We start from the raw sequence: 18373 nt of genomic DNA, 5'->3' as shown, positions 1-18373 counted from the left end.
GCTGTTATTAGTTTCCAACAAAATTTGGGTTAAAAGTGAATTGAGTTTTGATTTGGCTAATTTTTTGGATAACAGATGATCTGGAATGCTATCCAAAATGTAAAGAAGATTGGGCAAAAATATATTCTGTTGATTGATTTTTGCCTAGAAGATTTGACCACTTCACGTTTACTAATATCAATAGAAAAGATTTTTTGTCACCACTTCACGAATAATTTGAGCTGCATTATTTTAGAACTTTTAAAATCTCTTCTCTCTCTCTTTTAACTATTATTATAATTTAATTATTAATACGGTGACACAAATATGTTTGGATTTAATCTAAAATATGACTGATAAAAATAAAATTCAAAAGTGACAGGTTCTCGTTATATAATTGATACTTGAATTGACTAAAAGATATATCATATTTTGATATTTATCAAATAACACATTTAATTTTTTATTTTTTTCATTTTACCCCTCAATCATTTGTCAATCTCTTTCTTTTCTTTTACATGTAATTTTTTTCTCTTCCCTCTTTTTAATACATGCATCCTCTCTTCTCTTTCCTTCCATCTTCTCTTTCCTCACTTTTTTGGAGATATACCTGTAAAGCATAATATAGGTATGATATTGTTTTATATCATGCTCACGGAATTAGAATTTAACGTGATTTCTTTAATAACATTTTAACACTTTCGGAGAAGTCGAAATATGAAATGGATAGCACCGTTGGACTCCTTGCAATCTCAGAAATCTATAGGACATGAAATGAGTCCAATTCAAGATATCTAGTGGGTTTCGACTTAGATACTTCGGATTGGACTCATTTTAGGTCCTATAGATTTCTGAGACTGCAAGGAGTCCAACGGTTTTGTCCATTTCATATTTCGACTTCTCCGAAGGTGTTAAAATGTTATTAAAGAAAGCACGTTAAACTCTAATCCCATGGGTCTGATATAAAATAATATCAGAGGATGCGTGCATGTAAAAAAAAAGGAAAGAGATTGACAAATAATTGAGGGGTAGAATGGGAAAAATAGAAAATTGAGTGTGCTATTTGATAAATATAAAAGTATGATTAATTTATAACTCTAAGTACGTCTTTTATAAATTACCGTTATATAAATGAACCGACCTACTTTAAAAATAATTTATTTAAAAAAACCAGTGTTTTATATTGTGAGCGGGTCGGGTCGGATTGGATTCGATTTCTATTGGATCCGTTATTTCCCCTCTGATACCCTCGCTATATAAATTTTGCCGGTGGGTGCGGTCAGGCGTCTCTTCGAACTGGTATTGGGCGTTCGAGAGCGGCGAGTGATGGCGGCGTTGCGTTCTGGATTCCGACGACTCTTCTCCATCTCCGCTTTCTCTCCTCCGCCTCGAGCTGCTGTCCCTCCGCCCGCGGAGCCCTCGACCAACCTATTCGTCTCAGGCAAGTGGCCTTCCTTGTCGCCTCTTGGGTTTTCAGTTACTATCTGTTTCGGTCTTTTCTCCCTTTCAACTTCTTTTACGGAATTTACTGATGAAAAACGGGGTTTTTTGGCTGGAGTAGCCACGGTAAAACGCTTCATTAAGAAAAGGCCTAATTTTTGTTTAAGTTTATCAAGTTCTTAGTCCGATCTATCGACGTTAATATACGCATAATATTTATTGCATTGGTTTGGGAAGGACCAGAAGAGCTTTAAGGAATCTAGGGTTTATTTGGGTTTTATGTTTGGCTATTGCGAAAGCTAGATTTTAGTGGATATAGTAATATAGAATGAACTTCGAAAGATTGGGAGTATAACCGCAGATTGTTCAACTACTTATAAGTCACTCGGGACTAATCTTGATAGAAGATTGTTTGAGTTCATTCAAGACCTTCTATTGTGTGATTATAATGAGTTCATATAATCACAGAGATGTATGTGTAGAATTTGAATTATAACCTCATCAATCACCTTATGTGTGATAATGTGTGTGTCTGTGTTTCTATGGCATCATTTGTAGGCTCATAAGCAAGTTTATAAGTAGATAAGACTTCCATAATCTATGGAGTATAATATTTTAGTCATTTTGCAATAATTTTAATAATTTTTCCAGTTTTTTAATGCTTGATGTGAACTTTAGCTCCATTAAAATTCAATCTAGATTGAATGTTTTACACAGGCTAGGACAAGCATCTATGAACTGGAAACACAATGGTTAAAGCCTGCAATTTTAAGATCATAGTTTAAACTTCACCAAGTTGAGTTAAAATCCTAAGCTACTCTATTAGGTAACTTGGAACTGTAATTGTTAGCTTAAATACAAGGCATTAAATATTAATTCTAATAGTAGTGTAAAACATTTTGACAGGGTTTTATAAGACAACTTCTTAAGTTTGAAACCAATTTATAAAAGATATCTTCAAATAATTGAATGGAATTTTATCAAAATAGTTATTAAATAAATAATAGTAGCATCACCTAGCTAAGTGATTTAATTATAAGTTGCATTCAAACTATATCAGAATTCAGTAAAACCATAACATACTCAAATATTGCACAGTCAAAAAAGAAAGTGAAGCTGAAAGAGAACATGAAACTCGTCACAAATAGCTTAATTGAGTAGCTCTTGATTGTGACGTATATATGCCAATTGATTTTTGATATTATGATTGTAATAAAGGTAATTTGATTTAATAGTGAGCGGGTTTAAAAGAAAATATATAGTAAATGGAAGGACCGTTAATGTACAGTAGTCAACTATACACATGGCTGTTGATCCTGTCCGAAGGTGTGTCGACGGACGCTGGGAAGGCGGCGCTCACGTTGATCGGGTGTTGACTGAAGGTGACGTGGATCTCCGACAAGCTAAGTCTGCCACCACAAGTCATTAGTGCCGAGCCAGGGAGGGGTTCTCCGGCGATGACCCTCCGACGCTCAAGTGAGGCAATGGCAAGTGAATGAAGAATGAAGTGGAGAAGAAAGAGCAGCAGCGTAACTGTAGCTACAGTAGTGAACATACATCCGTCGAAGTCGGGAGTCCTTATATAAGGCTCCCGGGAGGCGCACACACGCTTCCCAAGGCGTGCATGCTTCCCGAAGCATACCTGGAAAAGACGTATCAGAAAAGCATGTCTGACGTCATACCTCAACAACCCGAGCATATCCTTGACGTGACAGTGGAAGCTTCCATCGTACAATTGACCATGCCGCCGACCGTGCCGCATGTCGATGACGCTGGTCCCTAGGAAGATATTGCCAACTGCTCCTTTTGTCTGTTACTGGGCCGAGCAGGATAGCCGCTCGGCCAGCTTAAAGTCTTGGTGATACAATGGTCGGGCCGAGCGTCCGTTCGGCCGATGACTTGCTACTTGGCTCCGCCCTACCGAGCAGGGGAGTCCTGTCTGCCGGGTTGAGGCGGCGTCTATTGCTTAGCCGAGCGGGGAAACCGCTCAGCCTTCGTTCCTCCCTGCTGAGCTTTGTGAGCGCCAGAAACTCGATGTCTGACCGAGCTGTCGAAGTGTCGGGCTGGCTACTCTTCCTGTTGATCGGGAAGGTAGTTCACCTGCTCGAACGCCTGCCTAACACTTTGACCTCCTGCCGGGAGGGCCCCACCTTACCACCGGATCACGTGTTTCCCCCTCAAGTCTAGTCGAAGGAGGCTGCAAGTTCGACTGACTCTGGTGACCGATTGGCCGATTAACTGATAAGTGGGTTGCATCTCGATCGGCCCGTGTAGGACTGATCTCTCTCTGCTGGTCGGCGTATTGAGCCTTTGTACTTGGATATGCTGATGCGTGAGCTTTTTCCCCATCGCTCCTAGAGGAGCATGAGCTGGGCGGTCAATGCTGACGCCGCCCAAATCTCCTCAGAATTCGCGCAAATCACCCCATTAAGGCCGAGCATGCGCCCGCGCCCATTAAATGCTGCCCTGTGGGAGGGCGCCACGTGTCGCTAACGCAGCCGCCGCGCGTCCGAGGTGACAGCTGCTGATATGACGTTTGGCGGTTCGAATTCAACGGTTGGATGTGCGCTTGGATTCCCGAGCCCTAGATCGGATGGCTCCGGTTGGGCATGCCCCTCTTTATAAAACCTTAGCGTCGCCTTTCCTTACTCTGCGTTTTCTTCGTGCTCTCCGACGATTTTGCTCCGGCGATTCTGCTTGCATCCATTGCTCCGGCGATCCTCAGCTTCCTCCTCAAGCGACTTTTCTCTCCGTAAGCCTTTCAACCTTTCCCTCTCTATTGCTTTTTCCCACTGCCCTTTTTCTGCCGTCGTATTTTTCAGCTTTCTGTGTTTTCCGACCATCTTTCCCCTCGAGCCTTCTGCCTTTTCGTTTCTTGGACATGGCGAGCTCTTCGCAGCCGTCCGACCCCGCTCCCGGTCTCTGGTATACTGCCATGGAGACCTGGTTCAATGCAGGCGACGCCGCGAGTTTGATAAACACCTTTGACCTTCCTTCCGACCATGAAATAGTTCTAGCCTCTCCGTTCGATTGGCCCAATGACCCGTCGGTCGGCACAGTCTGTTTCTTCCGAGACCAATTCGTGGCCGATCTTCGGTTTCCCATCCACCCCTTCATAACTAAGGTTTGCAAATACTTTCGTGTCCCCCTCGCCCAGCTCGTCCCCAATTCCTTCCGCCTGTTGTGCGGCGTGGTAGTGTTGTTCTGAGTGCACAACATTCCACTGACCCCTCAGGTCTTCCACTACTTTTATTACCCCAAACAGTCCGAACTGGGCACTTATCTGTTCCAATCTCGCATCGGTCTGGTCTTCTTTGATAAAATGTCCTCCTCCAACAAACACTGGATGGTGTATTTCTTCTTTCTGAGACTCCCCGAGCGGCTAAGCTTCCGGACCAGATGGCAGGTCGGGCTTCTTACTCAACCTGATTTGAAGAGGTACAAGACCCGACCGGACTACCTCCATCCTGTTAATATGTCGGCCGGCCTGAAGTTCGACATTCATAAATTGTTGTCAGAGGGTGTGTTGTACGTGTTCGGGCTAAGTCCGATCCGAACGAAACTCCCGAGCAACCTAGGTATGAAATTCATCAACCTTCTTCCCTTGAGTTTAACTGATTCTTATCTTCTTTTGCAGCCGACATCATGATGCGCGCTCGGGTAGCCAATATAATGAAGGCCAAGCAAGCCGAGATTGAAGCAGCTGCAGCCAAGGAGATGAAACGGCTCGACTTGACCCCAGTCGGCTCGTAGGAAGGTATAGTTGAGGAAGCCCCAACTGCGAGCGAGGGGACAGCCGAATGGACGCCCAGCGTAGGAGGGGCGATCGACTCGCGCCCGGTCCGAGAAGTGCCACCTGTCGTCCACGCTGAGGGCTCGGGGTCCTCAGGCGATGAGGTACCGCTCACCTGCAAGAGACGTCGAACGGATGCGCCTTCTCGCTCCGCAACTTCGGCCGTACAAGAATCTGCGGGGGGAGGCACCCCCTCTCCAGCTGCTCCTACAATAGTGGAGGCTACTTCTTCTGATCGGACTCCGTCTTTGGCTGAGCTACCAGAGCCGCTCGCTGTTCAGCCGATTACTTCCTTTCCTCCGGTTAGGCGGAGGATAAAACGGTCCGCCATTCTCCCAGTCCCCCCTGCTCAAGCTTCCGGCCCGACGACCTCCTCTCAATCGGCGCCGAGCGGGCGACGGTCCATCATTGCTACGCTTTGCCTGCCGACAGAGGATCTTCTCGCGCTAGGCGACCAACCCAGCTCTCCTCAGCATCAAGTCTATATCCGTGGTCGGGTCGCCTGTGTCTGGGAGGAAGCAAGGGCACGAACGACGGTGAAAGCCTCTGGCGCGCTCGCCGATAGTCATCTGGAAATGTCCACCGGGATTAGTATTCTCAACTATCTGCTCATGACTTACCTCCGATCGGCACTAATGTTTGCTTGCAGTTCTGGGTGGAGAACATCGCCATGTGCCAATGATTGACTCAAGTGAAGGACGAGTTGAAGAAGCTCAAGATTTCCGGAGAAGCTTCCTCCTCCCAGGGCCCATCGACCGCTCGTCTACAGGCCGACCTGCAAAAGGCCCAACAACTTCTTGCGGCGAAGCAGCAGAAGTCGGCCGAGTAGGCTAGTAGGCTGGGTCAGATTGAGGCACAATTGAAGACCTACGATCGGAAACTCGACCTGGCTTCCACAAGGAAACAACGGGCCATCGCCGACCTGGAACAGAAGAACCAGGAGGCTCGTCAGTTGGCCGAGCAGCTCAAAGATGCGGAGAACCTTCTGATCGTCGAGCGGGAGAGCCGTTCGGCCAAGGAGGCTGAGTTTCAAGGTCAAGTGAAGCGTCTCGAAGAAGATCTGGAAGCCTCCCGCGCTGCACTAGCAACCTACTAGGAGGCTGAGCCGGGCGGCTTTGCAGTCCTGAGGCAATAGTACTTCCGCTAGGACTAATTTTTGGAAAAGGCGACCAATCGGATTGTCCGCTCGTTTGAGCTGGCCATCGATGCGACGCTAATGTAGGATCGAAAAGAATTTAGATATCTCTACAATGACATGATACTGTCCACTTTGGGGCTAGGCCCTCATGACTTTGCTCTTGGGCTCTCCGCAAAAGGCCTCATTTAAGCACGTTAGATAACAAAGAATCTTGACTTTGAATCCCTTTGCCATTATCAAAACTCGGGTTTGATCGTCGGATGTTTCCCGCACCAACAATCTCCCCCTTTCTGATAATGGCAAAGAGATTCAAAGTTAAGATTCCTTGTTATCTAACATGCTTAAATGAGGCCTTTTGGGGAGAGCCCAAGAGCAAAGTCATGAGGGCCTAGGCCCAAAGTGGACAATATCATGCCATTGTAGAGATATCTAAATTCTTTATAAATCCATGATCTTTCCCATGTGTTTTCAATGTGGGACTATCTTTGCAACCCCAACAATCCCCCCCTCAAACAAAGGACCACAGACTTCCCATGTTCGATCCTCAACCCACCAGGTCTTCCCGCCCCTCAGTCCACCCGACCTACTAGGACTTCCTTGCCTAGCCGCAACTAGGACTTCCTGCCTGGTGTTTGGTCCTCTTGATCTAAACATAGGAGTCTCCACTTTCTTTGTTCGAGGTCAATATTGTACCCACATAGCTTAATCAGACCATAACTCTTGTGCACAGTCGGCGGTTAAACCTTCTGGCAGTCCGAGCTCTGATACCAATTGTAGGATCGAAAAGAATTTAGATATCTCTACAATGGCATGATATTGTCCACTTTGGGCCTAGACCCTCATAACTTTGCTCTTGGACTCTCCCCAAAAGGCCTCATTTAAGCACGTTAGATAACAAGGAATCTTAATTTTGAATTTTTTTGCCATTATCAAAACTCGGGTTTGATCGTCGGATGCTTTCCGCACCAACAGCTAAGCCACCTGAAGGCGAACGACCACGTCTTGGAGGCTTTGTCTGATAATGATGTTAACCGTGTCCAGCTCCTCGAATCCATTCCCGACGAAGCCTTCGACTATATCGAGTGAGCGAGGGGTCCGTAGAAAAATGATTTTGAGCGAGAGCCTTAAATGTATTCCTGCCGTTCGCCAGTGTTTGATTTCCTGTCAATGAAATCCTTTTGTGATCTTTCCTTATATGTTGTCTTTTTACTAGTGTCCAACTGTATAGTCTCGATCGGTTGCTATGACTGTATCTTTATTACTGGTAGATTTGCTGGGATCACACCTCCTGGGTCTAAGGTCGCCGCTCGACCGTCGGTGGAGACATGAGTTTAACGTCGCCGCTCGATCGCCGATGGAGACACGGGGTTTAAGGTTGCCGCTCGACCGTCGATGGAGACATGAATTTAACGTCACCGCTCGACGATTTGGTGAAGACCGGGGTTTAAGGTCGTCGCTCGACCGTCGATGGAGATATGGGTTTAACGTCGCCGCTCGACGATTTGGTGAAGATCGGGGTTTAAGGTCGTCGCTCGACCGTCGATGGAGACATGAGTTTAATGTCGCTGCTCGACGATTTGGTGAAGACCGGGGTTTAAGGTCGCCGTTCGACCGTTGATGGAGACATGAGTTTAACATCGCCGCTCGACGAGAATTTTGGTAACTTTTCTTTTTTCATTCCAATCCCGCACTCAAAGGAAACAGGCAAAATGGAGAGTATAACTCAATTACATTGGCGCACCTTTCATCTAGCTCGGTATGACTGGAGATGGTTCGCGCTCCAAGGACGTTCTAGTTGCCGTCCGTCTTCATCTTCTAGGTAGTAGGCGCCAGAGCGGAGCTTCTCCACGACTTTGAATGGTCCGACCCACGGAGCTTCTAGTTTAGTAACATCGCCGACCGGCTTCATCTTCTTCCACACGAGGTCACCGACCTGGAACGACCTCGGGATTACTCGCCGATTGTAGTTCTACCTCATCCTCTGCCTATAAGCCATCAGCCGCACGGTTGCTTTGTCACGCGTCTCATCCACAAAGTTCAGCTCCAGAAGCCTCCGCTCAGCGTTGTCTCCGTCGTAGTGTTGTATTCGATTTGATTCGACTCCGACCTCGATCGGGACGACCGCTTCACCGCCGTATACAAGGTGGAACGGGGTTACACCCGTGTCTTCCTTAGGGGTTGTGCGGATTGCCCATAACACGCCAGGGAGCTCGTCCACCCAGCTCCCTCCGATGTGGTCGAGCCGAACTTGCAAAACCCGCAAGATCTCCCAATTGGCGACCTCAGCCTGTCCGTTGCTCTAAGGGTATGCTACGGAGGTGAAAGCCTGCTGGATTCCATACTCCTCGCACCATTCTTTGAGTTTCCGTCTGACGAACTATCTACCATTGTCTGAGACAAGTCGATGCGGAATACCGAACCGACAGATGATATGCTGCCATATGAATCTTTGGACCATCTGCTCGGTAATTTTCGCCAGCGGCTCGGCTTCCACCCACTTTGAGAAGTAGTCTACCGCAACGAGCAAAAACTTTCGCTGCCCGGTCGCCTTGGGGAAGGGTCCCACAATATCCATGCCCCATTGGTCGAACGGGCACGACACAGTGGAAGTCTTCATCTCTTCGGTCGGCCGGTGGGAGAGGTAGTGATACTTCTGGCAGGATAGACAGTTAGTTACTGTCCGAGCGGCATCTTCATGTAGAGTCGGCCAGAAGTACCCGACCAGCAGGATCATCCTCGCTAGCGACCGACCGCCCGGATGCCTTCCACAGGAGCCTTGGTGTACTTCTTGCAGTATATAGTCAGCGTCTTCCGATTCGACGCATGTAAGCAACGGCCTGGAGAAGGTCTTCTTGTAGAGCCGGTCCCCGACTAGGGTGAAACGATCGGCTCTTCTTCTCAATAGGTGAGCTTCCTCCCGATCGGAAGGCGCAGCCCCTGATCGTAGGAATTCTATTATGGTCGTTCTCCAATCGCTGGGGAAAGTGAACCCCTCCATCCGATCGACGTGCGCCACCAAGGATATTTGCTCAATCGGCTGAGTAATGATGATAGGCGAGAGTGAGCTCGCCAACTTGGCCAGCTCGTCCGCCGCTTAGTTCTCTGCTCGGGGGATCTTCTGGATGATTACCTCATGAAAGTTTGCCTTCAGCTTTTCGAAAGCTTTGGCGTGCAACTTGAGCCGTGTATTACTGATCTCGAATGCTCTAACTAGCTGCTGAGTGGCTAATTGAGAATCAAAGTGGATAAGAATCGTGCTAGCGCCGACGTGTCTAGCGGCTTGTAAGCCGGCTATAAGAGCCTCATACTCGGCTTCGTTGTTAGTTGCCCTGTACTCTAGCCGAACAGACAACTGCACCCGCTCTTCTTGTGGGGAGATAAGCAATACGCCGATCCCACTACCTTGCCAGGCGGACGACCTATCCACGTATACTTTCCAGACTGAGTCGGGTTTAGGGTTTTGTACCTCTGTGACAAAATTTGCCAAGGACTGCGCATTGATGGCCGTTCAAGGTTGATATTGAATATCGAACTCGCTGAGCTCCGTTGTCCATTTGATCAACCGACCGGAGGCTTCTGGGTTAAGCAGGGCTCTTCCCAGAGGGTTGTTGGTCATCACAATGATAGTGTGAGCGAGGAAGTAAGGGCGGAGCCTCCGAGCGGCGAGTATCAATGCAAATGCGAGCTTCTCAAGACCGATGTAGCGAGATTCAACATCTTTTAATATATGACTTAAGAAGTACACCGGTTGTTCTTCGCCGTTCGGTCGAACCAGCGCCGAGCCGACAGCATGCTCGGTCGAGGACATGTAGATTCAGAGTGGTTCACCTACAGTAGGCTTAGCTAGTACGGGTAGCGAGCTCAGATACACCTTGAGTTCCTCGAAGGCCTGGTCACACTCCTCGTCCCACTAAAACTTGGTGGCTCGACGCAGAATTTTAAAGAAAGGAAGGCTCCGGTCAGATGACTTGGAGATGAACTGTGATAAGGCTGTTATCCGCCCGGTGAGGCGCTGAACTTCCTTCAAGTTTCTTGGGGGTGACATATCTTGGAGTGCTTTTACCTTACTGAGTTTGCCTCAATGCCCCGCTCGGTGACGATATACCCCAGGAAGCGCCCACTTTTTACACCGAACAAATACTTCTGAGGATTTAGCTTGATTTCGTACGCCCGGAGGGTCTGCCAGGTCTCCTCGATATCTGCGCAGAGATCGACAGCTCGGAGGGATTTAATTAATATGTCGTCGACATACACCTCAATATTGCGGCCGATCTGCCGTTGGAATACTTTGTTCATCAGCCTCTGGTAGGTAGCTTCTGTATTCTTCAGGACGAACGACATTACATTATAGCAATATATACCGTTGGCGGTGATGAAGCTGACTTTCTCTTGGTCTTCTCGAGCGAGCGGTACTTGATGGTACCCTTGATATGCGTCCAACATACATATCAGCTCGCATCCGACTGTGAAGTCTACCATCTGATCTATTCTGGGCAAGGGATAGAAGTCCTTTGGGCATGTCTTGTTAAGATCCCGGAAGTCGATGCAGATCCTCCATTTATTGCTCGGCTTGGAGACCAGCACCACATTGGCGAGTCAGCTCGAAAACTGAACCTCGCGTATGTGGCCGACCTCCAGTAGCTTCTCAATCTCCGTCCGGATAATCAGATTTTGCTCGGCGCTGAAGTCTCTTTTCCTATGCTTCACTGACCGAGCGTTTGGTCGAACGTGGAGCTCATGCTGCGCGACGTTCGGGGAAATGCTGAGCAGCTCATGCGTCGACCATGCAAAGACATCATGATTCTGCTGAAGGCATTTGATCAATTCGGTCTTCTGCTCAGCCTCCAAGTCTGACGCTATGAAGGTCGTCACCTCTGCTCGGCCCGGGTGTATCTGTACTTCTTCTTTCTCCTCATAAACCAAGGTAGGGGGCTTCTCGGTTATGGTGCTTACCTCCATCCGAGGTGTTTTCCGAGCGGGCTTTGCCTCGGTCTTGACCATCTCGACATAGCATCTCCGAGCGGCCAGCTGATCCCCCTTTACTTCTCCCACTTGATCTTCTACCGGAAACTTAATCTTCTGGCAGAAGGTTGAGACGACCGCTCAGAATTCATTGAGGGTCGGTCGGCCCAAAATGACATTATAGACTAAGGGGACATCTACTACGATGAAGTTGGTGGCCCTTGTCCTCCGAAGTGGTTCCTCCCCGAGCGAGATGACCATCTTGATCTGACCGATCAACAAGACTTCATTGCCGGTGAGCCCGTATAGAGGGGTAGTCATCGGCAACAACTCACCTCGGTCAATTTGGAGCTGGTTGAATGCCTTCTTGAAAATGATGTTGACCGAGCTGCCTGTGTCAACGAATATACGGTGAATAGTATAATTGGCGATTACCGCTCAAATAATGAGTGCGTCGTCGTGCGACGCTTTAACTCCTTCGAGGTCATGGGGGCCGAAGCTGATCTCGGGTCCGCTGGCCTGCTCCCGACTACAGCCCACCGTATGAATTTCCAACCGCCAAGCGTGTGACTTTCTAGCTCGGTTGGAGTCCCCGCCGGTCGGCCCGCCCGCTATGATGTTGATTTCCCCTCGAGCTGCATTGCTCATGTTCTCCTCCCGCCGAGCGAACGACCTATTTCGCTCACGCCTAGCCCTTGCTGGCTCTGCGCTCCTCCGATAAGCTGCCTCGGGGATCGCCTTGCTTCCTCTCGCCGATCGGAACGATAATACTCGTGTCGCCGGTCAGGAGATGGGGATCGGTGGCGATAACTCCTAGGCGTCGGTTGGGCGATCGGGTTGAATCCGCGATAGTCGCGGGTGTTGTGAGTGGCGGACTGATGGAACGAGCAGAACAAAGGGGTCTATTCCTTCCCCTTGGGTCTTGGTTGCTCGGCGGTAACATGTTGGATGGCGTGCGGCCTTGCTTCTTGGTGCGGACGCGCTCCTTCGGTTTGTGGTCCTCTAGGTGGCTGGTGGTTGGGCGGCAGTCGCCGTTCGGTTGGCGTCGATGGTTTGAATGGAGCCTCCTTCCTTCTGGCCGCCTGAGCTTCCTCCACGTTTATGTACTCGTTGGCCTTCTTCAACATGTGGTCATAGTCGCTGGGCGACTTTCTGACGAGCGATCGGAAGAAGTCCCCGTCTGTGAGCTCTTGCGTGAACGCGTTCATCATGGTCTCGGACGAGACCGAGGGGATATCCATTGCCACCTAGTTGAAGTGTTGGATGTAGGCTCAGAGAGTCTCCCTCTGGCCCTACTTCATGGAGAACAGGCTGACGCTTGTTTTCTGATAGCGTCTGCTGCTCGCGAAGTGGTGAAGGAAAGCCGTTCGGAAGTCTTTAAAGCTTCTGATTGACCCGTCCGACAACCTCCGAAACCACCGTTGTGCCTAGCTATAGAGAGTGGTGAGGAACACTCGGCACTTGACTCCATCTGTGTACTGATGTCGAGTAGCGGCGTTATCAAATTTACCGAGATGGTCGTCCGGGTCGGTCGACCCGTTATATTCTCCGATCGCCAAGGGAGCGTAGTGCCTCGGCAGCGGATCCTATAGGGTGGCCTCGGAGAATTGTCGGTTGATCCGCTCGGGCGACGAATCAGCTCGGGGCGCTTTGCCCTTCCTTGTGTCACGCGCAGGAGCCTCGTCCGAAGAAGAACCCCTGTCCTGATTGGCCTGAGCGATCTCTGAGGGCGTCTGAAATAACGCCCGGTGAAATAGAATTGGCGCTGGTGGAACCTCTCCCGGAGTGTCGGTCGACATCTTGTTCTGTCCCCATATGGAGAGTTGCTCCGGCCGGTCTTCATGTGCCGCTCAGCCTCCTGAGGCCGACGTCGCTTGCTGCGCCAGACGATCAGCTAGTACCTTTTGTTGCTGTTGTTCGGCTATCTTTGCCGCCCGCACTTGAATGAGCGCATCGAGCTCCTCTGGAGTGAGCGTCACAGTGTGAAGACGTCCACCTTCTTCCATCTCCTCAACTTGGATTTAGGTGCGCTCCCACAAACGGCGCCAAATTTGATCCTGTCCGAAGGTGAGTCGACGGACACTGGGAAGGTGGCGCTCACGTTGATCGGGTGTTGACTGAAGGTGACGTGGATTTCCGCCAAGCTAAGTTTGTCACCACAAGTCGTTAGTGCCTAGTCAGGGAGGGGTTCCCCCGCGATGGCCCTCCGACGCTCAAGTCAGGCAACGACAAGTGAATGAAGAATGAAGTGGAGAAAAAAGAACAACAGCGTAACTGTAGCTACAGTAGTGCGCATATCTCCGTCGAAGCCTAGGGTCCTTATATAGGGCTCCCGGGAGGCGCGTGCACACTTCCCAAGGCGTGCACGCTTCCCGAAACATACCTGGAAAGGACGTATCAGAAAAGCATGTCTGACGCCGTACGTCAACAGCCCAAGCATATCCCTGACGTGATAGTGGAAGCTTCCACCGTACGATTCTCTGTCTGACCATGCCGCCTGTCGATGACGTTGGTCCCTAGGAAGATATCGCCAACTGCTCCTTTTGTCTGTTACTGGGCCGAGCGGGATAGTCGCTCGGCCAGCTTAAAGTCTGGGTGATACAATGGTCATGCCGAGCGTTCGTTCGACTGATGACTTGCTACTTGGCTCCGTCCTACCGAGCGGGGGAGCCCTGTCTGCCGGGTCAAGGCGGCGTCCACTACTTAGCCGAGCGGGGAGACCGCTCGACCTTCGTTCCTCCCTGTTGAGCTTTGTGAGCGCCGGAAGCTCGATGTCTGACCGAGCTGTCGAAGTGTCGGACCGGCTACTTTTCCTGCTGATCGGGAAGGTAGTTCGCTCGCTCGGACGCCTGCCTAGAACATTGACCACTTTGACCTCCTGCCGGGAGGACCTTCACCTTACCACCGGATCAGCTGTCAATTTTAATAATATTTTTATTCCAATCAATTTATATAATAATTGGTACACGCCCACATATGCTTATGTGCGTATTATATATATATATATATATATATATATATATATATATATATATATATTAATCTAAGTAAATAGTTAATAATCAATAAATATATTGAAATAAAAAAGAAAAAATGGAATTATTGCTAGATGAGACAACATTACATTATTTACATATAGTTTGATGGTGCATGTTATTTGTATATATCATTCCTTTGATTGATATGGATTGTTAATTTTCATGTGTTATATTGTATGATTATCCCATTTAGTTTTTTCTAATTCAAAGTATAAATTAGATTCCATTAGTTAATAAACTTGATTGTGTATTATTGCCAATTTTATCAGTATAAATACTTTTTTTTTAAAAATTATTTCTAATACTCACCGCATACCTTTGCACATGCTGCCACTATGCAGTGGGTTAATTGCATCATATTTGCACAAGCCTTTTTGTTACTTTGAATAAAATCTAGTCATTCTCTAAATATAAAGTGAAAATATTGATGCTCATTGAATATATGTTGGCTATCATTGATCATCTCCAAACAAATATCAGGTGATTCACAAACACAAAGGTAAGTTCTTAAGCATACAAAACATTAGACAGTATAACTAGAAGGAAAGAAAATGATCATATTTTCAGATGTTTTGGATATTATGCATTTGAGATATTAATACTTCAATTTGGAAGATCAGGGAGGAAGGGAGATGAATAGGGGTTGTAACAACATATTCTAGTAGAGTAGTAGCTAGGGACTCTACACAATCAACAAAAGCAAAGCCAAAAAAGAAGATAAGATGGAGGAGAGGGAGATATCACTCCAAAATGAAGTAGAGGTTGGCATTGTGATAAGCTCATAATATTTTGGTTGTTGAAAAGAAGTTGGGTCTAATGTGTAGTGATGCCTGTTAAAAAGGATAAAATTTAAGTTGGTATGTGCTCCATACTTGACTGAAGGATCTTACCAAATTGAGTCGAATATGTCAGTGTGTGATTTGTAATGTGTCATATGTGTGATCGGTCCCGATTTTAGTTGGACTAGTTTGCACTGCCCCCTGGAAACAACCTCTTGCAAAAAGTAAGATAAGGCTGCGTACAATGGATCCTTTCCTAGGACCCCGCATGGCGGGAGTTTCGTGCACTGGGCTACCCTTGTTTTACTAGTTTGCACTGCCCATTTTGTATCAAGTCATAATTAAGAGTAACAATTTGTGTCATCTGAATTGTGTTACAAACTGTATGTGTCATTTGAGTCCATATAAAATAATATAAAATTTAATTATGTTTTTTAAAAAATAATTATATAGGGCTAGGGTTAGTTAAACTCTCTAAAGAATTAAGGTGTATAACATAAAAATTATTAAAGTTTTTTAAAGATAATTTAGTTTGTAAATGGGTCAATTCATGTCACAATTTATATAATCGAGTTGTGTCGTGTCACTCTCGAGATGCCTATACTTTTTATCTTCAACTGCATTCTTAGTTGAATGGATTTCAAGCTTGGTGGAATTTCTGAGTGCGAACTTAATTTGCTAAACAAAATTGCATTAATTTGAGTTTGACTCATCCTCAGAAGGACTTGCTTGCTTTTCCATGTTAATTTCAGATTCCATGCAAACCTCTTATTCATATTAATAGCTTTTAGCAGGAGCTTGTTATCCTCAGGGCTTGTCTCATCTGAATTTAAAGCTTCCTTTTCAAATATATTGTTAGCGTCTAGCAGGAGCTTGTTTGTTGATTAGTTTCTTTATCACTTGGCGAGGGAGGCGAGTGAAGATTCTGTCCATCAAGATATTAAACGCTTATTTAAACATATGAAGACACATTGTTCTTGAGTTGCTTCCCAGCCTAGGATATCTATCAAATATATGGGAAGATAAAATGTCTTTTGATCAACAAATGATGTGTCCATATGAACGTCTGGGTATTTGTATTCCACTTTGTTTCTTCTTGTAAAATCTATGCTTGGCTCAACCTTATTTGTATTTGTTTAATTTCTCCGGCACAAATTCTTTATACAAGATATCATTAGCTGGTGTCTTGTTTTCAGGACTCAGCAAGCGAACAACATCTGAAGGATTGAGGGAAGCTTTTTCAAAATTTGGTCAAGTTGTCTATGGTATTTTTTGTTCCAATTTTTTTCTTGAAAATATGTTTGCAAGATGCTAAAAATTGAATTTCCACAGCTAGGGTTGTGACTGATCGCATATCAGGCTATCCTAAAGGTTTTGGATTTGTAGGGTATGCAACCTTGGAAGAAGCAGCACAAGGTATAAAAGGAATGGACGGCAAGGTTAGTATCTTGCATTTCATCTATATAGTTATTCCTGGCTCGCAATTTCAAACAGAGAAAATTATAACTTAACTACTTCAAAGCAACTTATATTGCAATTTAAAGTAGACACTTGAACGTCGGTCGCCCCAGATTCGATGAGTAAATATTTGAAGCTTGAGAGTTCCTCTTTACATCTATTCAGCTCTTGTTTTTGTTCCTGTCATCCTCACTTTTCTTACATTTGTCAATGTGATTGCAGTTTCTCGATGGCTGGGTTATTTTCGCCGAGTATGCAAGACCAAGACCACCACCATCAGGACAAGCACGAACACCCACCGCACCACCTCAAACTTCAGAACCACCATTTAATCATCAGTAGAGCTTGAGTTCTTGTATGGTATCATGAGTTATGAGATTGGATATCACCACAGCTTAAATTTATGGGCAAAAATTAAAAAGGTGTCTCTTTTTAATGAATTATCAAAGATGCGTCCTATATTGAGTTATTCGTGCTCGTTCGCTTGCTTCATAAATGTTAATTTACCGTGGATAGAATTGAAGTCAAGCTTTCTAATATTAACACGTAGATTTATTTGGTATTTATCTTAATAAGATGTGACTAATCCAAGAATTTACACACCGAGAACACTCTTCACTAAGAAAATAACTCTTTCTCGGAACAACTGGAGGTGGAGAAATTTCGTACAAGACTCTCAATACAAACAAGAAGAAATATAAGAAATTTTTTACAAGATTTACAACATAGATGCTTTCTTCTTGTTTGGAAATACCTATTGATACTTAGAAATGCAGTAGTACTTTACTCCATGAATCTTCAAGAACTGGCGGTAAGAATCGGAGAAGAAGCGAATAACTCGTGTATATGCTCTCTAGAGTTTGAACCTCGCTATTGTCTTTATACTTCACGATCTAGGGCTCCCAATCAATTGGCATGCTCCTAATCGATAGCACATCAGATTCCAGCGACCCGGTCGTCCAAAGCTCGCAACCTGCTCAACAGTCATTTTCCAATCGATTGGGGAGACTTTGATCGATCGACTAATCGATTCAGAGTGCCTCTGTGCTCCCGCGGATAAATCTGGAATCGATTTACCGATCGATTCCATCTGCCTCGCGATCTTACGAGAAAATAAGCCCCAATGGATCGATTGATCGATTGGAGTATCCCAATCGATCGACTGATCAATTGAGGAGCACACTGTGCTCTTCACGAGCAACCTCCAATTGATCGCTTGATCAATTATGCTGTCCTTGCTTGCGAAGCTCTCCTAATCGACCATCGACCAACTGATTGATTGAGCTCTAGTTCAATCGATCGGTTGATCAATTAACCAACTTTAACTTCACTAACTTAAGTCTATGGTCCCAAATCCAATATTCGATCAACCATGACCTGTTGGGACTCGCTTAAGTCTAGGGGTGGAAATCCAGGTGGATTCGATCAACCTAGTCAAGTATCCGGTCAACCTTGAGCTATTTGACTATTCTTCACACCAAACTGGTCAAACATTGATCAGAGTAGAATTGTTTCAACAATCACCCTAAATGTACGATTACACCTTCAATCTCCATATATTGTCAAATATCAAGACTCAAACTTGAACTAATTCAAACTTAGTCAACGTGGTCAACCTTGACCTAGAGAAATTGCACCAATCATTTGAAACCTCTAAATGATATTTTTGGAGTTTGAAACTTAGCCATTATGGATTTTACCCTATAATAAGTAGATATTTAAACGAGCTTTGATTTTATATATTGTGTATCTTGTCATTTAATCCGAGTCAAAAGGTATGATCTCT

General features: G+C 46.2%; 1 protein-coding gene across 2 annotated transcripts; it reads left to right on the top strand.

Moving 5' to 3' along the window:
• Positions 1-1253: 1253 nt before the first annotated feature.
• On the top strand, positions 1254-17056 carry LOC122046362 (organelle RRM domain-containing protein 2, mitochondrial-like). 2 transcript variants are annotated; one of them, XM_042607019.1, is made up of 4 exons: positions 1254-1420; positions 16326-16394; positions 16516-16568; positions 16810-17056. In XM_042607019.1, exons 1-4 carry the CDS (start codon positions 1306-1308, stop codon positions 16927-16929), a joined length of 357 nt encoding a protein of 118 aa, XP_042462953.1. In that variant the 5' UTR covers positions 1254-1305; the 3' UTR covers positions 16930-17056. The 2 variants fall into 2 exon arrangements, with proteins under 2 accessions (XP_042462953.1, XP_042462952.1); XM_042607018.1 differs by having other exon boundaries at positions 16462-16568.
• The last annotated feature ends 1317 nt before the right edge of the window (positions 17057-18373 follow it).

The sequence above is a fragment of the Zingiber officinale genome, chromosome 2B (assembly GCF_018446385.1).
Source record: "Zingiber officinale cultivar Zhangliang chromosome 2B, Zo_v1.1, whole genome shotgun sequence".
Lineage (NCBI taxonomy): Eukaryota > Viridiplantae > Streptophyta > Magnoliopsida > Zingiberales > Zingiberaceae > Zingiber > Zingiber officinale.
This window is presented reverse-complemented; position numbering and strand designations above follow the sequence as displayed.